This window comes from Drosophila kikkawai, chromosome 3R (genome assembly GCF_030179895.1).
Source record: "Drosophila kikkawai strain 14028-0561.14 chromosome 3R, DkikHiC1v2, whole genome shotgun sequence".
Lineage (NCBI taxonomy): Eukaryota > Metazoa > Arthropoda > Insecta > Diptera > Drosophilidae > Drosophila > Drosophila kikkawai.
The window spans coordinates 23841321-23864342 of record NC_091731.1 but is presented as its reverse complement, the minus strand read 5'-3'; the positions used below and the strand labels follow the sequence as shown (position 1 = coordinate 23864342).

The 23022-nt window shown below is 46.9% G+C and overlaps 1 protein-coding gene across 1 annotated transcript in view; it reads left to right on the top strand.

Moving 5' to 3' along the window:
* The window catches only part of Bicra (BRD4 interacting chromatin remodeling complex associated protein), a 55472-nt gene extending 32465 nt beyond the window's left edge, over positions 1 to 23007 (top strand). The window contains exons 2-8 of the mRNA XM_041777109.2: positions 6897 to 7060; positions 7399 to 7710; positions 7790 to 11291; positions 11355 to 13890; positions 14000 to 14098; positions 14156 to 14294; positions 14358 to 23007. Coding sequence (XP_041633043.1) covers positions 6897 to 7060; positions 7399 to 7710; positions 7790 to 11291; positions 11355 to 13890; positions 14000 to 14098; positions 14156 to 14294; positions 14358 to 16592 — 8987 coding nt within the window. The 3' untranslated portion in view covers positions 16593 to 23007. The remainder of the gene's footprint in view (positions 1 to 6896; positions 7061 to 7398; positions 7711 to 7789; positions 11292 to 11354; positions 13891 to 13999; positions 14099 to 14155; positions 14295 to 14357) is intronic.
* Positions 23008 to 23022: the final 15 nt, after the last annotated feature.

The window sequence follows — 23022 nt, the reverse complement described above, 5'->3', positions numbered from 1 at the left end:
ATATAAAAAATGTAACTCCCAACAAGGAGGAGTTGCTGGGGGAGTAGCACGTTTCCAAGAATTTGCCAAACAATACACAAAGTATACACACACACACACACACACACACACACGAGGCATCCAGTGGAATCATCGTCGTCTGCTTACCACTTGCTCCACTCTACTCTCCCCTGAACGAGGGGAAAGTTGGAGGAATTTTTTGGGGGTGAGCATTCAAACGTGCCTCTACTTATCGATTTTTATTTCATTTTTATCCGCTCCACGAGGAGCCAGCCAGCCAGCTAGCCAGCCACACCTCCACCTACTTCCTTTTGTCACTGTGTCCTTTTATGCACTGAGAAACGTAATCACTTGTATGTTGACAAATAATATTAATTTATTTTAGGTTGGTTTGGATAGTATTATTAAAAACTTATGCGCTTCTAACTCCAAGTATTTAAAGACTTTCTTGATAGTAATTTCAACCATACTTCATTTCAATTTTGTAGAAGCATTAACATTTTTCCTTTGTGTATTCTCATCCTGCCCTGCCGAGGTATTGTTTTTCTTCCTTCTGTGCACAAACATTTTTTATGCTTTTACTTATAAACGCGTGAGGCTGGTGTGGAAATAAAGCGGAGGAGCAGAGTCCGTAGCCGGCGACATATCGCCATAACACCATCAACAGTTCATACGCCAAAAGCAAAGGCAAGTGGTGCTCACAGCCTCCATTAGGACCAGCTACCTCCCGACATCCTGGCTGCCAGCCACCCACCTCCGCTTGCTACTGCTTCTTCTCCTCCACATTGATGTGATGATGATGCTTCTGCTGCTCCAGCAGTCGTTTGCTCGGCTCCTTTTTCGAGTCCGATTCGCGTGCACGTCTGCCATTGTTGCAAACTGTGACAATAGGACGAGCCGAGGGGTCAGGTGCCGGGGTACCAGTAGAACCAGGAGCAGAAACAAACACAGAAAAAGAAAAGAAGGAGAAGTAGATCTACAAGCAAAATCAACAACAAGAATATGGAAAAGCAATTGGCTTAAAGGCCGCTAGGTCAGATACTCTCCTAAAAGACATACGAAACAATATAAAAAACCTTTTTTGAATTTCTACAATATATTTGGGGATATTTTATTGTTTTGAAAATACCACTCTCAGGATATGAAATAATAATTGACATAACAATACAGAAATTGAATACATAAGAATGGCAGGGATCCATTAATAATAAGACCTCTTTCATTAACGTAAGGCTAGTCGGTAATGCACATTCCCAATGCGATTAAGAAGAGTGTCCTGCTGTGCAAGTTGAACTGCTGACTGAAGCCATTATGTCCTGTAAAGAGTAAAATATGAAGAACAGCGATTGCAAAAAATAGTCGCAGGATGAAAATTTCCAAACCGACGATGCCACGGCGCCGCTTGATGCTGCAGCTCCTACTTAGCAATTGTTGTTGTGGAATGAGGCGGTAAAAAGGGTGGGAGACTTTAGGTGGAAAGGAGTCGCCATCCTGAGGTCATGCCAGTCAACCGAATAAATGAAACAACAAAGGAGCAGGGCCACAGATACACACACACACACATTTACCGCCACATAAAATATGCGAAAGCATAAGGCTTCCTCCAGCCTCCTGTTCCTGGGAGCTCTCCAGAGTGTCCCATCTTCATACCAGTTTCAGTTCCACTTCCAGACTCCTAGTCTCGCATATAAATATACATTTTTTTTCGCTCCAGCTCGGCAAATGAAATTTACTGGAGCGAAAAACATAGAATGATGTCGTCGTCGGGAAGGGAGGCAGCCTGAGTGCTCCTCGTGGTCTGGTGACTTTGCTCGGTGGTTATAATGTTTATAAATCCCATTAACGCATGATTTGGCAAAAGTTTCTCAATGCGACTCATTTTCATTTGCAAGTTCTTGTTTCGAATGTGATTTATGCTCGGATGAAACGGATTATGTTGTGTATGTGTGTGTGTGCTGTGCTAAATAACTCCCCAATCAATTAGGCATTTTTTCTTGTCTTCAGAGAAAATCATAATACAATACAAATGTTTTAACCATATTATCTACAATTTAACTACTTAATATGAATTAAAATGCATTAATTTGATAAGAAAAGAAGTTAAAATAAAATAGGAAAAATCTTGTGCAATAAATGTTTATATGTGTACGTATATTTATCGCTAGAATTCAAACTTTCCCAAAACGAATTTCATGCAAATCAACATTTTTTGCTCATAAATTATTAAGAAATCAGATTATGCTTATTCAACAATATTCTCTATGAATTCTTGAGAAATCAGTATAATGTGATTAATGGATTTTCCAAGTATTAATGTACACAAATAATTCTCTTTAACTTTTATATTTTATGGAGCTTCAAGTTTGATAGAATTTCTGAATGTCAGAAAGTATTTTAATATTAGATCTAGTTTCAAACATTTTATACTATCATGCCACCAAGTTCTTACCTGGGAATTTCAGGTATCTATCACTTCTAAAAATGAACAATAACTTAACTAGAAATCGATTTAGGGAATGTTGATATTGTAAACCTTCCTGATAATGACTGCCTTTCCATACCATTACATTTTAATCAATTAAATCTGGCTGTCTACCGGATTCCATGTTACAATTGACGGCTGCAAAAGCAGCTTAACAACCCGAATTACCTTCCATGGCGTACTAGAAAATATTTCTCCCTCACAGAGTGGAAAAAAAGGAAAAACACTTTGCCACTACCTTTGCTTCAGTTCACATTTTTCCAGGCTTCGACTGCCTTCCTCCTCCACTTGGTTTTTCTTCTACGTTGCTGCGTTGCAGTTCCTACGTCTGTCGTTCACTCAAATTCTACTGACTTTGACAAGCTGCCCCCTGCCCCGCCCTCTTTTTAAGGCTCTTTTCTACGCCCCTTCTCCCTTTCCTCGCTTTTTGTAGAACTATGAGTGTGTGTGTGTGTGTGTGTGTGTGCACTCAGTCAGAATTGTGCCTTGTAAATAGGATTCATCTCGCGACGACTCGCGACCAACTGCCGCTTGGTTCTGCCTCAGTCCTGGCACGAAATGTAAAATATAACGCGGCTTAGACAAGGAGAAACACTGGGAAAACTTCGAAAACTATTATATTATTAAAAATAAAATAAGTAGAAAAAGAAATATAAACAAGAAAGGAAGCTAACTTCGGCACGCCGAAGTTTGTATACCCTTGCAGATTGGTTTTCATATTTATATTATAAATTATAATGCCGAAAACAGACACTAAACAGAGTTTCATTAAATTTTACCTATACTTATTATGTTTACAGTTTAACAGTTACAGTTTTACATTCCCAGCTTTATATATTTTATACATTTACCGATCGCTTCTATGACAGCTATAAGATATAGTTGTCCGATTTTTATAAAATTTATACCAAATATCTATAATAATAATTAAAGCTCATATCTCGTAGATGAAAATACGTTAAAAAACAACGAAGTTATAATTTTTTCTATTACTTTCCCTATCGTTCCTATGGCAGCTATAAGATATAGTCGTCCGATTTTCATAAAATTTATACCAAAATTTTGAAATAATACCAGAAGCTCATGTGTCAAAGTAGATGAAAATACGTTGAAAAACAACGAAGTTATAATTTTTTTCGATTAATTTCCCGATCGTTCCTATGGCAGCTATAGGATATAGTGGTCAGATTTTCATAAAATTTTTACCAAAATTCTGGAATAATAAAAAAAGGCTTCATCCCAAAAATGGTGGAATAATATTGAAAAACAGCCAAGTTATAATTTTTTTTCCAAAAATTTATCGAACATTTGTATGGCAGCTATATGATATAGTCGTCCGATCCGGCCCATTCCGACATATATAGCAGTGAGAGTATATAGAAGACTATATGCCAAGTTTCATTCAGATAGCTTTAAAACTGAGGGACTAGTTTGCGTAGAAACGGACAGACGGACAGACGGACAGACGGACATGGCTAGATCGACTCGGCTGTTGATGCTGATCAAGAATATATATACTTTATAGGGTCGGAAACGTCTCCTTCACTGCGTTGCAAACTTCTGACTGAAATTATAATACCCTGCAAGGGTATAATAAGTAAATGCAGAGTCAAAGTTTCAAAGTGTAAGTCTATTTTAGAGGTTAAAGGTTTTTTCCTGTAAATATAAATTTTATATTGAATACTTTTCGCTCAGTGAACGATTCCTCCAAAGGAACGTTTTCAGACCGTGGATGTTGCTGTTGCCATTGCTGCCTCTGTTTTGCGCCCAGACACTCAAGCAAATGGCCGCCAGGCATTCGGCTACCAACAGGCGGTCCCACAGCCCCATTCCTATCCGCATCCTCATGCGGCACCCAGCTGCCATCTATCTATCTATCCAGCATCCATCCATGCATCCACACAAACCATTTTCGCCATGTCAGGCGGCAGCCAAAAGTGCGCTCATCTGTGGTTCGACGGGCGAAAAGTTTGGAGTATCTCTGTGTGTGTGTGTATTCGTGTCTGCTTGTCAATTTATCCTTTAGTTTCTCTTTCAATTTTTTTTTTTTTCTACAGCCACCCAATTTTCCCTCTTTTTTCCTGGCCACCACCCACTCGTCGTTGTCCTCCGCTTCTGTTAGTTGCGTTTGTGGTTGCCTTTGTGTGAAATTACCAAGGCGGCTCTGTCTCCGTCGCCGTCGTTGTCGTCTCGCTCACTCAGCTGCTAACTGTTTAATTAAAGACTGTGGAAGAAGGGAGTTGTCGTGTCAAAGATATCGCCGTCAATCGTTGGATACTTTTAGGCAAAGGCAGCCACTCTAATTATAAAGCTTTTGGGTGCTATAAATAATATATAAACTAATTTAATGCTGGTCTGCGACCGCTTCTTATTAATTCATTCGATAATTGCTCTTTGAAACTTTCAATTCAGGATGCTAGGAGCATTAAGAAGTTTTTTCAGGTTATCAGCAGGCTGGCGAACTTCAAAAAGCCTGGCAATAATTGATATACATACTTAAGGAAACGAGTTATTCCATATAAAAGAATATTAAGTTCATTCTAGTGCAGTAGAAGCTTACGCTTTCTAGATGATTATAATTGTTTGTATAATAAGATTTTGCCTTGCAATTAATGCTTTAGAATCCATCGCCAACATATTATCTAATTACGTAATTGAAATGGAAATGCGACGACAAAAGCGTCAAAGGCAAATCAAATTGAACATATCCTTATCCACAATCCCACAGCCTACCATTTATATGTATGCATATGTCCTCCACACATAAGCTGGTGGAGCTGTTGCTTTTGATTTTGACTGGCGTCCCATCTGCTCATCCCACCGAATCCTTTGCTGGCTGCAAACAAACATTGCCAAGGCAACCTGCGGCAGCGTACAAAAGGCAGCAGATTCACATTTCTCGTTGCCAGGAATATATCACGGCGAACACAATCTTTCCTCAACCTTCTCTTCCAACTCCTATCCATACTCCTCCTTCTTCTGGCCACCTTGTGACGAGGATTGAATGCCAGCGGGAGGCAGTCAAAGGAGAAGTAGGAGCAACTGCCGGCAAGAGGGCGCTTGCTGAATACTTTTGCATTTAGTTTTGCTGTCGATAATGATGCTGCGATGGCAAAAGACTCCGAAACACATCGCATCCCGCCTCCATGGCCTCCATCTCATCCATTTTTCGTTGCAATGAGAAACAAGGAGACGACGATGTCGATTTGATGCATGCTTATGTTCGCTTATCCCTTGCCTCTATTATACTCTTTAAAAGGAAACACGGGAAAATGCATTGCTTTTGCTATTGGTCTGGAAAAAAACGTCAATTCTTTACAATTACAATATTGCTGTGGTGTCATGATTTCAGATAACAATACTTTTTTAATGGTCAGTCTTGTAAAAATCACACATAAGGGTATTATCGAAATGTACTTGAACTTGTAAGACCACCATTTACGTATTATATTCCCTTTCGTTCTTTATTTTGTGCTCTCTTCACTTGCATCTGCTGCTGGCCCCCACATCCTTTTAGCCCTCTTTTTATGTAGCTTTTACTCCTTCTGGTGCCCACCGCCATTCTTCTCGCTCTTCAGCTGCGGCAATATATGCAAATTATTCCTCAGAATAGTTGCCATCACACCATCCCCTCCCTTAATGCTGGGCCTTAATTCAATTTACTTGGACAGAGTAACGAATTATTGAACCATATGTTGAAAGAGCTCTGGACCAAAGAATTAATTTAATAAATGCAAATGTGCTTATCTGATGGATTAACTCTTTTTTCTAAGCAAGCACACTACACACCTTTTGTGATAACCCAATTGAATTAACTGCTCCTCCAGATAATTGGAAATATTTTTGGGACCATGTGCAACGCCCCTGCTCCTCTGAAAGCCAAACAATAGCCGTGAAGAGAACTCCTCAAGATGAGCAAAAAGTGCAAAGAACTCGAATGAAACTGGTTCTGTTTCTGTTTCTGGCCCAAAACCAAATTGTATCTCCGCCTCACTCACTGTGTGTGTTAGCGGCTAAGTGGGGGCTCTCAGCTGGTGTTTGAAAATGTGCTAAGTTGCCTCTCGCTTTTGTATGCACAAAGGGAGCAAAAAGTGTAAGAAGGGGGGCAGGAAGAAGAGTGGCTGGGCAGGCCCCTTGGCAGAGTAAACAACTCTGTGAAATGGCGGACAATTATGGGAGATGCGTCGCTGCTGCTGCCTGCTTGTGTCTGTCTGCGAGATACTTGGATACTTGGGGCGACCCGAGGACAGTTGCCACTTTGGTCACGTACCAAAAAACGATTGCAGCTCCAGATATGAACGCAAAAACACACACTGCACACTTACACTCACACTTTCCGTCCATATTTATTTGGGTCAACTGTGCGCCCGATTTTTGGTAAGCAAATATTAATTTCACTACGTTTTGTTTCCAGGAATATTGTCTCCTCCGGGTCCGTTTCTGACGCCCAGTCCATCGCCATCGATCTCAGCTAGCCCTCGTCTGCAGCCATCGCCCTCGCTATCGCCGTTCCCACAGGATGTGGTGCTCGTAGCCGGTGGCAGTCAAGTAAACGCCAACAGCAATCCCCAAGAACACGTAAGTTGATCTCTTTGCGAAAAGTGTGAAAAAAAATACTCACAGAAATCTAATTCATGTTGAGAGCTTAAGATTTTGTGAAGTTGATTATGAAAGTAAAAAATGTAGTTAAAGGGAAGCAAATATTTTGTTTCTAAATAAGTTTTTAAACTCAGATTCAGGATACTACATATAACTTTAGTCAGAACCTTGCAACGCAATGAAAGAGTCATTTCCGACCCTATAAATCATATATATTATTGATCAGCATTAACAGGTTCAATATTACAGAACTGAAATTAATGCAGTTATGATCGATTTCAAACCATTAAAGCATTAAATATATTTATCCTTTTCAGGAGCGCAAGGCGGCGACGCCTGGCAGGAGACAGTCCATCCACCAGTTCACCAATGGCAGCCCCAACGCTGGAACCGTCGTTTTCCAGCCGAGCCCCTCCCAGTCACCGGCCGCTGCCACGACGGTCATCGGCGTGACCAGTGGTGGCCTCATTGCCACCGCCGCCGGAGCTGGAGCTGGAGCCGGGTTAACGGGATCACTCGGAGCCGGTAGCAGTTCGGGACTGGGAGTAGGTGTTGCCCTGCACAGCAATGCCATTGGAAACGAGCTGAATGCCACGCTTGTGGGATCCAACAACATCCAGCTCAATAAGGTAAGGGTCTTGGACAGCCTTTAATAAATATAAATAAAATTATAAATTTAAAAAATAAAATTTTGATTTTACGTTGCAGAAGGGCACAAAACGGGCCACACAGCAGCAGCAGCAGGTGCAGCAACAGTTGGGCCACCAGATCTTCAGTAGCAGCGCCGTTGCACCCACCTCGATCAGCAGCGCGACAGCGGTGGCAGCCGGCGGCGGAGGCTATGGACAGCTCAATGCCACCGCCATCAGCACGCCCACCTCGTTCGCTACGACCGGAAGTGTGGTCAGCAGCGGCTCCAAGGGCCCGGCGAAGGGTCAGAAGGCTCAGCAGCAACAGCAGCAGTTCCAGCACTATCAGAGCAGCAGTCCTCTGATAGCGGACAGCCCCATCCCAAGTCCCAGCGGCGCCATAACAGCGGCTGCGATTAAACCGCCAACACCGCAGCCACAGCCCGTGCAAATGCTGCCCCAGCAGTTTACCATCTCACAGCAGCCGCAGCAGCAACAGCAGGGGGCCCAGCAGGTCTTCCAGTTCATCCAGGGACCGCAGGGCCAGCTCATAGCCACCAGTCAGCCACAGCAGCAGCAACAGCACCATCCGATCCAGCAGCAGCAGCAACAGCACCCGCCACAGCCCCTCCAGCAGCAGCAGCAGCAGCAGGCACATCGGTTCGTAAGCAATGCTGGACTCACCACCGGCAAGAATGGCAAGGCCCCGCAACAAATCCTGCCCAAGCCGGAGCTCCAGCAGCAGCAGCAGAAGAAGGGCTCCCAAGCTGTCGGAGGAGGGGCACAGATCTCGCAGACGTCGCAGCAAACCACCAATCCCACCCAGCAACAGCAGATTCTGTTGCCAGCCACCACCGGCCAGCCACAGCAGTTGCTGCTCAATCAGATGCCCGTTTTGGTGCAGCAGAATCCACAGGGCGTGCAGCTCATCCTGCGCCCGCCTACGCCCCAGCTGACGGCGGCGCCTTCGCTAGTTATCCAGCAGAATGCCAGAGGACAGCCTCAACTGCAGACGCAGCCGGCGCAGCAGCAACTGCTGCGGATAGTGGGCACAAATGGAGCGACCATGCAGCTGGCTGCCGCGCCCACCTTCATTGTGTCGTCGCAGGCGAACCTCATTCAGCAAACTGCCTCGGGCCAGTTCCAGAGCGCCATCAAGACGGGCACGCAGCTAACGGGTCTCCATGCGGCACTGGCTCAGGCCCAGGCTCAGGCGCAGGCGCCACGATCTCAGCCGTTTGCCACGACGGCCACACTGAACACCCAGCTCCTTGGCCAGAGCGTTGCTGCCCAGCTGCAGAACCTACAGTTGGCGGCGGCGGCAGCCCAAATCCAGATGCCCAACGGTCTTACAACCATATCCCAACTGCCAGCCCATCTGCAGCAGAGTCTGGGCGGAGCCACCATCAACCTAAACCAGCTGAACGGAGCTCACATCCAGCAGATAGCCACCGCCTTTCAGACGCCTCAGGCACCAGGAGCGAACAGCTCAGGGGCTACCAGTACGGCGACGGAGCTCTTCACCCAATCCTCGCCGGCCCATGTCCCACTGGCCGTTACCCCCGAGCCGCTACGCCAGTCCACGCCGGTGCCCATGATGCAGCAGCACCAGCAGGCGGCGATGGCCACGATCCAGCTGCAGCAGCAGCAGCAACAACAGCAGCAGGCGCAGATCCAGCAGCTGCAGCATCAGCTGCAGCAAACCCAATCCCAGGTGCAGCAGGCCCAGCAATCAGTCCAGGCGGCAGAGCCCAAAAAGAAGCCCAAGCCGCGAAGGAAAAAGCAAACGGTAGCAGCAGCGGCGCCAGCTACAACACCCACTGTGGCTCCCATGGAGGTCAGTGGTGCTTGCACGCCGCAGAAGATAGCTATAGCTGCCGCGCCCGCTCAACCGCTGGTTACAATACGTTCCAAGTCACCATCGCCGCCACCGACGCACATCCAGCGGAGCAGCAACGGCAAGCTGGATCTCGGCGATGTGATGAAGTTCTGCGGCATCACGGGTGACGACGACGACGATGAGGATTACGGAATGGGCCTGGAAACCCATCCAGCAGAGCCAGAGCCCCCGGCGCAAGCCCAGGCAACCCCCAGCGGAACGGCAACGGGCAGTAGCAGCGGCGACATCATGATCTCCATACCGAACCAAAACGGCAGCGATGGCCTGCCCTTTACCCTGACCATTCCTGCCCCGCAGACTCAGCACCAGCCGACGACGGGAAGCGAATCAGCCACCGAAATACCAAATATCCTCATCAAGATTGATCCCAGCGCGGAGGCAGCGGTGCCGCCGTTCGGTCTCTCCACGCCGCGCTTGCCCACGGCTGAGGAGATACAGAAGCAGGCGCAGCAGCATCTTGCCCAGCAGGCAGCAGCAGCCGCTGCAGCGGCGGCCAAGGCAAGCTCTGCCACGCCCACCATCAACATTAGCCTGCCCAGCATGACGTTGCAGCAGCAACAGCAGCCGCAGGTGACGCCGACGCCCATTATTTCCCCTGCCCCGGCTGTCAACCAATCCAATCCGGTGGCCACCACCACGGCAGCTGTGAAGCCCAGAAGAAAGCCAGCGGTCCGAAGGAACACAAAAAAACCGGAGCTAACCAGCACCGTCAGCACCATGATCTCCTCCAGCAACAGCGGCACCACCACCACCATCACGAGCCTGAACAGCAGCATCAGCATTAGCATGCCCACCACAGTCAACACCATCACCCTAACAACGCCGTCGGCCACGCCCACGCCTACGCCTGTAACGACGAGCAGCAGTAGCAGCAGCAGCAATCCCACGCTAATGCTCAGCCACGGCACTCCAACGGCCGTGCCGAGTCAGATTGGCAACATTCAGATCTCGCAGGTTCCAAATCACCATCCCTCGTCCTCCTTGCCGGTGAGCAGTGCCGTGGAGAATAAGATTCAGATCATGCCGATCCTGCCGCCTGGAGCCACAGTAATGGGAGGAACACCAGCACCCGGAGGAGGAGGTCATGCATCCACTGCCAGCCAACAATCCACACAACTTGTATTCCAGCCTGCAACGCCATCAGTGGCCCCGACGATCAGCACGGATTCAAGCGCCGGACTGAAGCTATCCGGCGATGGCAGGCAAATGCAACTGGTAGCCATACCACAGGCCACCCCTCCACCGCCGCCACCGCCAGTGGCCACGCCCACATCCACGCCAACTCTGACTGCTGGTGGAGCAACGATACTGCCGCCGCAGCTAACCGGAATGCCCGCCAATGTCTCGGTTTCAGTGGGATCTCCCGCCTCGGCGGCCGCTCTGGTGCCGCAGCTCACCGGCAGTCTAACGCTGACCGTGTCGGAGCAGTGCGAGAGACTGATACTGCGCCACGATCCGAACAATCCGCAGGATCACCAGTCGCAGCTCATCTTGCAGGCTCTGCTCAAGGGCGCCCTGCCCAATGTGACCATCATCAATGAGCCGACGCGTGTGGATCCCAGCAAACAGCTGGCGCAGCAACAGGTTATCCAGATCCCTCAGCCACAGGCAATAGTTCAGCAGCAGCCACAGGCCCAGACGCTGCCCAAGGTTTCAGCAACTCCCAAGATTGAAGTCAAAGGTAAGGGATTAAGAAATGGAACTCTGGAATCGTTACAAAACTCACTCCCACTTTTTTATTCAGTGACCAACAATAGGAAATTATCGGGCCAAGGAGGAACTCATCCGGTCAGCAGCAGCATGCTGGGAATGACCAGTGGAACGACGTCGACGACGACGACGACCATGAAGCCACCGGCCGCGCTGCCTGCCAAGCCTAACGAGGTTGTCTCCTTTCCGCCACTGCCTCTCAACTCGCAGGTTCTCATTCAGCAGCAGCAACAGCAACCAATGCTGCAGCCCGTGACCCAACCGGCCACCATCTCCGTCCCAGTGCCCTCACCTGCTCCTGCGCCTGCTCCCCAGCTGGCCAACAATGGCCAGCAGCGTTACATTGCCCTGCCACCCATTGATCCCACCACGCAGCAGTTGTTCTGCCTGAACAGTGTGACTAATCAGATCACGGCCATGAGTGCGGGGCAGACGGCAGCCTCGATAGGACCCACGGAGCGTCTGCTCATCGCTCCGGCCGGGATCAATGCCCAGCAGCTGGCGCAGTGTCTGCAGCTGGGACAGCTCCACTTCAACGATGTGAATCCCTTGCCCGCTCAGCAGCAGCAGGCGGCGATCTCCGGTTCCAGCTCTCTGACCCTGTCGCTTCCATTGCGCCCACAGCCTCCCCAACAACAGATTGTGCATCCCATTCAGCCGATCACGAATGGATTGGCCATTACCACCACGGCCAGCAGTACGCTGACCACTACCACCAGCAGCACCACGTCCACAACCACCACGGTGACCAAGCAGGTGGCCAATGTCGCGCCAATTATAGATCAAAGCAAGGCCAAACTAGAGCCGGCCAAGGCGGCACCCAGTGGAAGCGGTGGAGGAGGAGCAGGAGTGGTTAAGAAGAAGCCGGTGAGAAAGCCCAAGGCAACGCTTACCTCGGATTTGGCCAACCTAAAGAACGCGGGCGTGGTGAAGCCAATGCCCAAGCTAGATCCGCTGTCGCAGAAGCCCAACAACAATCCCGTGCAGATTGTGCAGCCGAATGTGGCCAGCGGAAAGCAGATGATCAGCAGCCAGACGACGACCACCACCACGACCACGATGAGCTGCAGCATCCAGCCTTTTCAGACGACGAGTGGCACCAAGCTGGTGGGTGTGACAGTGCCCATGCAGCAGCAACAGCAGCAGCCCTCGGCAGCGATACTGCAGCAGCAGCAGCAGCAACAGCAGAGGACGAGCTTCAGTCTGACCACCACAACAGTGGCCACATCGGCGGCACCAATAGCGTCGTCGCCCACAGTGGCTTCCGTTGTCAGTCAACTGCAACTGCCGTCGCAACAACTGCAGCAGCAGCAGTTGCAGTTGCAGCCCCAGCAGCAGCAGCAGCTTCAGGGCCAACCCAAGCAGCAGCCACAGCCGAACACCGTATCCCGGGTGCAGACCATCCAGCTGACGCCGCAGATGCAACAGGTGTTCAAGCAGGTGCAAATGCAGATCCAGTTCCTCACAATCAAGCTTCAAAACAAGGCCACCTTCGTGCCCGTGGTGGCACAGGAAATCGATCCGGCCACAATTGCAGCCTACAACAAACCTATGACCGATGTGGAGATCAATCTGGCACTGCAGCGACTCTTTGCCGAGCAGCACAGGATCTTGGCCTCCGGCAAGGAGGTGCCCACACCCGAGGGCATGCTGCCCACAGCAAATGGTAGTGGTGGCTTCACCCTTATGTCGCAGCCAATACAGCAGCAGCAACAGCAAAAACAGCAGCAGCAACAGCAACTACAACAGCAGCAGCAACAACTGCAGCAGGCGGCACTTGCTGAGCCACTAAAGTCTACTGTCCTTCCTGCCAATGTGGTGCAGCCTAACAATCACTCGTCCTCCACGGCAGTAGCAGGAGGAAGCTCCACAGGAGCTGCTGCGAATATAACCCAAAGAATTCACATTTATCCCATGCAGCACCAACAGCAGCAGCAACAACAGGCGGCCACCAAGCAGAAGCTGGCACAGCAACCAAAAGCACAACAGCAGGAGCAGCAACTGCCACCGCAACTGCAAATAAAACCCAAAGAGACAGTAAGCCGAAATAAAGCCAACAATCAGCAGATGCAACAGAACCAGCAGCAGCAGCAGCAGTCTAATGGAAGCCTCAATATGTTGCCACAAAAAATAAATATGCTGCCCGTGGTCCAGCAACAACAGCAGCAGCAACAAGCTCAGCAACCAGTGCTGAGCAAGAATGGACCGCCACCACTGATTTTTGCCAGCTCCACAAATCTGCTAAACAGCAGCATCAGCAGTAGCAGTAGCAGCAATGCACCTCCGCTCACCATGCAAGGAAACACCATGCTGCCCATTCCGCCGCTGCAGCCCCAGCAACAACAGCAGCAGCAGCAGCAACAGCATCAACAACACCAGCAGGCGCCACCGATACAGCAGCAACTTACGCCGATCCTGCCACCTGTGCCACTACCAGGAGGAGGAGGAGGAGGATTGGGCAGCCTAGTCCCATCGCTGCCAACTATAATGCCAAGCCTGCCCCTCTACAGTCTGCCAAGCAAACTGGACGAAATGCCCACGCAGAAACCCAAAATTGCACGCCTCTCCTTGTGAGTAGTTGGTTGAACCAATGCCGGTTTCAAGATGAAGCGGCCAACACTGGATTGCGAATTGCCTAGCAATGCACGTACAGAGATACTAATTCTAGTTCCTTCGCAGATTCGTTCGCCAACTGGAGGTCGATCAGGAGAGTTGCCTGAAGCCGGACTATGTGAAGCCTTTCCGCACCAAAGATGAGGCGGTGAAGAGGCTGATAAGGTAAGGATTGAGACTCTTTTAAATCACACCTTATACTTATCCAACTCCTCATCTTAGGTACCATTGCATGCACGAAAACGATGTGGAGCTGCCCTCGGACGAGGATGAGGAGTTTGAGGCCACGGCATTGGGATTCCAGGACAAGTTCCGTCAGCTGAATGGCAAATTCCAGGAGATACTCATGCAAGAGTCAACTGTGAGTACTTTATACAATTTGAAAGAGAATTTTAATATCTATAACTCTTTTTATAAATCCCAGCTGCCCCATCGCACTTCGGAGCTATTGCAGATGCAGCATCTGATGATAGACGATCTAAAGGGTGAGATCAATGATATTCGTACAGCTGAGAAGGAGCTGGAACTGGAGCAGCAACAGCTGAAGAAGGAGGAGGAGGAGGAGGACCATAAGTGTAGCGAAAGTGTTGATCTTCAAACAGACTCAAAAATCAAGGATGAGTTGGTGAAGCTGGAACCAGAGGCAGAGGCCATTGTAGACAAGTTTGATTTGCTTAAAAACAGTGCTGATGTCAACAAGGCCTTCAACAAGCCAACGCAGCAGCAGCAATCGTGTGTCAAGCTGGAGGAAAGTAGCCAAGCAAATGAAGAGCAGCCGGTTAAGAGCGAAGGCGGCCAGGACAAGGATGCTGCCAGATACATCAAGAAGGACTATGACAACTTTGACATAGAGTCCGAGCTTACCACCAGCTTTATTATGAAGAAGGTGGAAAGTAAAACGGCGGCGGTCACCAAGAATAGTGAGAATAGCTTTGAAGAACCACAACAACAACATATCAAGGGCAATGGATTAGTAGATCCTGTGGATCAAGATGATGGCTGGTATTGTCTGCAAAAGGAGCTCAATCTGATGAATAATGAGTCCATGCAGCAGCAGCAGCTTACCGGCAACCAGCCACACCTCCCACAGCAGCCACAGCATCATCAACAGCACCCCCACTTTCTGGACAACTCCAGCTCCAACCACAACAACAACATGATGAGCAACAGCAGTAACCACATGGCAGATCTGTTTCCCAACGGCTGCATTGACAAGAGCAACCAGAGCAGCACCAGCAGCAGCAGCAGCAACAGCAGTAGCTGTGCGAAAAATAACAACTCCTCCTGCAGCGGACAGCGCGAGCAGCCACCAGTGGTGATGGATGCGGAGCAACAAAACCAAAACCAGCATCCGGCCATCAGTGAGTTCTTTAGCAGCGATTCCGATGTGCAAAAGTCGGTGGAGACGCGCCTGGAGGCCATGTTTGGCGAGTCGCCCGTGCATTTGGATGTGAAGAGCAGCAGCGATGCCCACGACATTGAGTCCAACCTGGACGAGATCTTTGGCGATTCAAAATCGCCGGTGGTTAATCACAAGAGCAAGTTGGGCATGTGGGTGCCTGATGCCACATTCATGCAGCAACAGGCGCCGCCACAGCAGCAATATGCGGCAACAACCCAGCCAGCACCACAGCAGCAGCAGCAACATCACATCGAACTCAACTGCAACAACAATCCCCGTTGGATGCAGAGCATGGAGGCGCACTACAGCGATTTCCTGTCCAGTGGCACGAGCAACGGCGGTGAGCTGGTGAATGGCGGCGGCGATTCGCGGAAGCGGAGCTGGGACAGCCAACTAATGGGGTCCGGCAGCGATATGGAGGATGACAACAGCAGCAGCAAGCGGCTGTGCACAGCCTCTTCGTCCTCCTCGTCCTCCCCCATGTCCTCGCAGCAGCAGCAGCACGTCCAAGTGCCGCAACACGGACTCTTGGATGCAACGGACATGCTGCCCACTGGCTTCCCGCAGATGTTGATGGAGCAACAGCAGCAGCAGCAGCAACATGGCTTTGCCTACACCAACATGATGGACACACAGCAGCAGCAGCAGCAGCACTTCCAACACAATATGCAGCAGCAGCAGCAGATGCAACACCAGCAACAGCAGCAGCAGATGCATGTGGGCCACATGGGCGGAGTTGCTGCAGTGGTGTCCGGTGGCGGGGAGTATGACGACGACATCAGTCGTCATGTGGCCAGCGCCATTGACAGCATCCTCAACCTGCAGAACAGCGGCGACTCGCTGCAGTTCTCCTTGGGCTCGATTCTGGGCGACAGCATGCTGGACGATCAGCGGCAGGCCGCCGCCAATCTGCCAAGCTGCCAGCAGGAGCAAGTGCATCATCAGCGACGCCGGCAGCTGGGCGAGGAAATGAACGATTGCCTGATCAGTGGTGGCGGTGGATCTGTCGGCGGTGTGGCGGACAACAACAGTAGCAGCATTTTGCTAGAACACCACCATCACCAGCAACAGCAGCATCAGATGCAGATGCAGCAGGGCCACCACCAGCAGACGCACCTGCAGCACCACCACCACAGCCACAGCCATAGTAGCATGGCGCAGCAGACCCAGGCGCAGCATCTGGGACAGCTGAACGACTTCAGTTGCGTGGCCGGCGGTGGTCTGGACGATCCTGTGAAATCGATCATGACCTCCTGACTTGGAGCCCCGCCAGCCACGGCAGCGGAAAATGCATCCTCGAACAGTCTGATACTAGAGTTTAATGCCACGACCTTATGAAGAGCGTTAGATAGCAGCGGTGACTTCCCGATTGTATAAAGAGAGAGCGAGAGCTCGTTTTAGTTATTGTTTGTCCCCCTTCCGAGCCTAGACCTAAGTTTAAATCGTAGCATAAATTGTTTAACTCCCATTTGTTTTGTATATGTCGGAGATATCCGTTATTTAATTTAACCGTAGTCGAGCCAGCGAGTTCTGTTCGCCTGCGCAGTCAAATCGAATCTGTCATCACGCCACTTTTCCTGTGGCCCTTTCACCTTTTCTTACTTTTCACTCAGATGTCATTCCTAGACAATCTCAAGCTGTCTCTCTCATTCTCTCCTATTGTTGCGACAGACGAACAGACCTCACTCAGTAACACTCCTGTTACCGACTCAACTGTCATTGCGCCTGCGCGCCAGCGACACCTACAGGGCTACCAATACCTGAGCATGCCGAATAACTCTGTTGCCATAGCAACAAGCTTTCCAAATTTGCACTTAGCAACCAACTCGCCGACACGGCCATCCTGACAATTCACGCGTCCTCGCGTGACGTGTCTTCTAATAGCTCTAAACATAACTGTCATTTATCATTCTCTCTTTTTTCTCTCTTTGGTCTCAACTTAACATTTCATTTTATCTGTTTTATTCATGTCAAATAAGCTTTACTTTTATTTCTTCTCGCCACTTCATTCTCTTCTCGTACCAAATCTGTATCTTCTTTCTCTGCTCGTACCACAACTCTTACTCAACATCTCTTCATCAATTTATACAGGCTCTTGCTGCACACTTTGCAACGCTCACACGCACCTCTTGCGTCACGGTCTCTCTGGACCCTCACAGCCTTATAAATGATTCCACCAACGAGTGCCTCAGTCGGCGATCTCTCGCTTACACTTCTAGTGTCTTCAAATGTTAGTTTGGCAGGATAACCTTTCGAAACCATAGAGTACAAGCTCTTTTCGTATTTCAAAAGGCTCCGCTTCACATATTCTGACCATAGGAATAAAGTAGGCCCCGTTTCATGTGATCCGACACGGCCTTCCTGACAAATCACACGTCCTCGTGTGTTAACTTTAAATCACAGTATTCTAAAATTTCGGTACTCGTTACATTTTATTGTCAACAAACATTTCATTAATTTTCTAAACATAAGTATTGAGGCATTTAGACAAAATAAGCATCTTGGTTTCATGATAACATAACAAATTACATCTTCATTTTAATCATAATTTACAATTCAGACTTCTCTAATTACATAGCTTTATCAACTGGTGTATTTCCTTTTACACCCACATACTGACCCCCGCCATAACAATTCCTTCTGTTATGGTGCGGTCTCCACTGACCCCCGCCATAACAATTCCTTCTGTTATGGTGCGGTCTCCACTGACCCCCGCCATAACAATTCCTTCTGTTATGGTGCGGTCTCCACTGACCCCCGCCATAACAATTCCTTCTGTTATGGTGCGGTCTCCACTGACCCCCGCCATAACAATTCCTTCTGTTATGGTGCGGTCTTTATATCCCCTCTTGGGATTCCAAGGCATCAACCGTGCCATCCATATCATCATTCCCCACATGGGAATCAGACGCATCTCCACTTGAGTCGTCTAAATCTTTATCAATCAACGTGATTGCTTATTTGTCTATTTGGCAATGCCCTCAAAAACTCATGCGCATACTTATAAGTTCTTTTGCTTGTTAAGGATTTTAAAATGTACCGATTTCCATCTTCATTTCTTTATCTCTTTCTTTCTCCTCTCTCTCATTCGTAACAATTTCAATTTCCAATTTATCCATTTTAAGTTAATCTTGCCTTAACAAAATTGTGCTCTTACTTCCATAATTTTACCGAACCGGCATAACGTAACTTTAAATTTCTCTTTCTTTATACTTTTCTCTGTGTCATGTGGTGGTATCAAGCCCAAAGGGTGGGTCCGATTGGCATCTCTTAAGGGCTTGCATTGGTTGCACTACTAACTGTGCAGTTCGCCGCAAGTTGCACCCCGCCAAGAGCATCTTCCCATCACCTCTGCGGTCCTGGTATCCAGCCAGATGACTACTTTACAACTTTACACATGATACAATTTTCAACAATCTTTAAACTTAGTCATTTCCAACAATTCTGATAAATATTGCTGAGTCTATTTTTTCCAATCCAAACACATAACGGATTTATAACCTTGATTAATAACTATCCAACAAAATTTAAGGGACACTACTGGCAGATAACATTGCCTCACACCTCTCTGTATTCTTTAAAATCCCTCTTCGTAACTCAAGTTAATTTCAATTATTTTTAGTTGTTTATAAACTATACCAATAAATCCTGAATCCTGAAGTTGATCAGTCGGTCATTTGAGATTTCCATTCTAAGTTCAGACGTTTTTCTGTCAATTTATTTTTATTTATCGGAGTTAAATCAGTCATGTGAATTCTGGACACAAAAAGAATTCCACAATTGCCTTGCGCTTTCTCTTCCTCTACTCTATGATGCACTTCAGTTAATTTTTTTTTTTTGTTTAGAAATGATTACATCTGCAATAAGTATAGACTACAAACTCTCATCTGAGCAAACAATGCCAAAAATGTCAGAATAATTGCACGCCAACCAATATTTCCAATTCATACAAAGGCTACTTGGACTCCACAAGACACATAGTTCTACCAATATATCCACCAACATAAGGGTCTCCATTAATTAGGTGTATTAGCATTGGACCATATCCACAAGAGCTTATATCTGTTTCAAATTTGATCAGATGTTTCGAACCCACAAATAACGATTACAGGCTCATTTGTAATAATATTAAAAACGTTCGTTCCAATTTCTGAATATCGTCATTTCACTTAAAGATACTTGAAGCCGAAGAATCTGTCTCATGATCTGAGAAAATCGAGGCACACGTTTTTGAAAATAAGGCACCAATTCAATAAATGGTCTTACGACGGTCTCTTAATTGCACCGATTAAAAGGACGGACCTTTAACGTAAGGATTTTCTAGGAATTGGGTCTGATTTCTCCACCGCACACCTCATAGCTCAGATACTGCGTAGTAGGTTCAAGAAACCCACATTTGGTAACGTTAAATGGCAACTCTGGTACAGTCAACACATTTAATACAACCTTCAGCCTTCGGAAAGCCTTTTCTTCCGAGTTTGCCATGATTAACATGCATCTATGTAAACTATCGCAAATAATCATGATAAATTCCAAACGCCTTAACAATTGCATGATGAAGGTAGAAGATGCACTCTTCAAACCAAACGGCACGGCAGACCAAACAGACGGCAACTCGTAATTTTTTTAAATTAATTATTTTTCAACAGAAACATTTTTCCTTCACAGGGTCTGACATAAGCGGCAAAGGCCACTGTCCGAAACCATTTTCGAATATTGCTTCCGATAGTCTAAGCACAACCTATCGTAGCACAGGGCTCGCCAATGGGAAGGCAGATGTGCAAACAACACTGCAATCAAACACATCTCTATTCCCATCTTTTAGCCAATTCAGCTCCCAAATCAAAGAATAATTGGAAAGGGCTCACCCGATACTGTCACTGTTGAATCACACAAATCAACTCGCTTCTACATGCAGCTGATGCTGCCGCTCGCAGCCGCTGATACCCATCTCGTGCACACAGATGCAATGTGACCACCGTTATCACGCCTGAAGTGCGTCACTCCAGCTCTCCGCACTTCAGCCGCAGTTCCGCCAGTGTGCTGTTGTTGTTGTCTTCCATTCTTCCCCAAATTTTCTGGCCGACACTGATGACACTTGCAACCGTCCGGCTCAACACGCGACCAGTGCATTTGACTGCCTATCACGACTCCGGTGTCTCGCACCACGCGGCTGCGCAAGCCTTCGATGCGCCACTGAATTTAATATCGACCGAAAATCACTTTATCAGAATGCCCGCGAGGCTATGGTGAATCCCACTTCTGATGTCGGAGATATCCGTTATTTAATTTAACCGTAGTCGAGCCAGCGAGTTCTGTTCGCCTGCGCAGTCAAATCGAATCTGTCATCACGCCACTTTTCCTGTGGCCCTTTCACCTTTTCTTACTTTTCACTCAGATGTCATTCCTAGACAATCTCAAGCTGTCTCTCTCATTCTCTCCTATTGTTGCGACAGACGAACAGACCTCACTCAGTAACACTCCTGTTACCGACTCAACTGTCATTGCGCCTGCGCGCCAGCGACACCTACAGGGCTACCAATACCTGAGCATGCCGAATAACTCTGTTGCCATAGCAACAAGCTTTCCAAATTTGCACTTAGCAACCAACTCGCCGACATATACTTTAGTCCAATGTGTTTTGTACAATATTTTAACGAGTTTCCTCACAACTACGACGAATTACTTAAAGAAGAGCGAAGAAAACGCGTTCAGAGGGGAGACAGAGACCCAAAATAAAGCCAAGAAAGCAATTGATGTGAATTGAAAACTAAACGACGAAAATAGCATTAAATGCTTCTCAGTAATCGGAACCTAAGTAAAGTAATAACGTAGAGAAGCAGGCCCCCTAGACAATTATTTAAATGATGGAACCAAGACGAAGACGAAGACAAAGAAAAGTACGTAAGAAAAGCCACTGAAATGAAGGAGAGGAAAGTAAAACGAATTGGTTGTATAATTCATAATTAAGTTTACACACAAGCATGATGAACATGAAGCAATTTCTGAGAAACAATTCAAAATCCCGTTGCCAATTTTGTCGTTGTCGTTGGAGGAGGAGGAGGAGGAAGAGAAATATCAGACAGAGCAATTTATGTAGCTGCATCCCAGATAAAAAATATATGGAATTGTATATTTATTAATGCATTAAGTTGCATCCGAGTTTTGTAAATAGTTAGTGAGCATGCAACAATTATAAATAATATATATATGTATAGCTAAGCATTTTTAACGCGGGGAGGAGGAGATATACTAGATATGATTTCCAGCGCTTTACGTACGACTGCTTCTGATATTACAGACAAAACAAACTATGGACGACGTGCTCAATACGAGAAAGTAAAGGGAGAATATTTCGGCATAGGCATAGCTACGGGTGTCAAATGCAAAGATCTTAGGGATTAACAACAAGTGTACCAACTACATATGGCAAACTACGAAGCAAACCAAAAGCAGTTCAAAAAAATCACCATTTTAGCCAATTTAGTTTAAACATTTATATAAATTATTGAATCTAATGTAATATCTTATACACTTAACAATAACAACAACAACAACAACAACTGATTGATTGAAACGAGAAGCAAAGATAGGAGGTAGCAGGCGAGGTGAGGATTAGCCACAGATAACACACAAATTAACGAATCGTATCAATTGTATCCTTGATCTTGCGACAAATCTCTGACTTGTGATTTGTGCCACGTTTTAAATATATAGATGTCTGACTAGCTTGTAAACAAAAACAAACAAACATACATAATAAATACGATTAAAAAGTCTAAAACGAAGAAACCCACAACACTCACTCAGTAAGCCTCAATTACATACCAATTACAATACTAACTAACTACTTTAATGCCACCACTAACACACTTCTGCATACTACGGATACGTACTACCATTGGACATTGGATTGCTTGTATTACGTGTGTAGTCTGTAAGAGAACTTCGAGAGGTATCATATTTTAAGATGTGCTTCGTTTAACCACCACCATCCATGACCCCCGAACCTGCCCAACCCCGAACCCGAACCCAAACCCCACCTGCCACCTGCCACTTGCCCCCTCGACTATGAGTTGCATGATCTTGAATTTCTCTTCTAGTTATTACTTCAAAGACAAATAACTTTCGTGTAAAAATTGTATATGTAATAGCATAATTTAAGTTGGCAAACTCCAAACCCAAAAACTGAATAAATTTAAATCTATTGATAGATTAATCGAATGTGAATCGTTTCAAGTTGTGTATTTCAACTCAAAAGCCCTTTCCAACAGCAAAGCAAAGGGCAGTGGTGTGTCCTTGTCATTTCAATTGTTCAGCTAAAAATGTGTCTAATTGTAATTGAACCTAAAGAGAAAACTAAAGATTTTTAAGCAAACATTTTGTGAGTTTTAATTAAAAACAAAAACAAAACATCATCAGCATAGGGAGAGAGAGACAGCGAGCAAAGCAAAGGAAACAAAAGAAAACTTTAATATTTGATAGTTTATTAAGCCCATCCATTTCATAGTCGTCATAAACATTAAGTACATTAAAAGGAAACAAAACGAAACAAAGGATTCAATATGAAAATCTCACTGAAACGCAACAAAACGAAAACGAAACCGAAAGAAAGCCCAACTAAAACCGGAAACTAAATAAAATGAGAAATGCAATAAAAGATTATTATGCATTCGCGTTTTTGTAC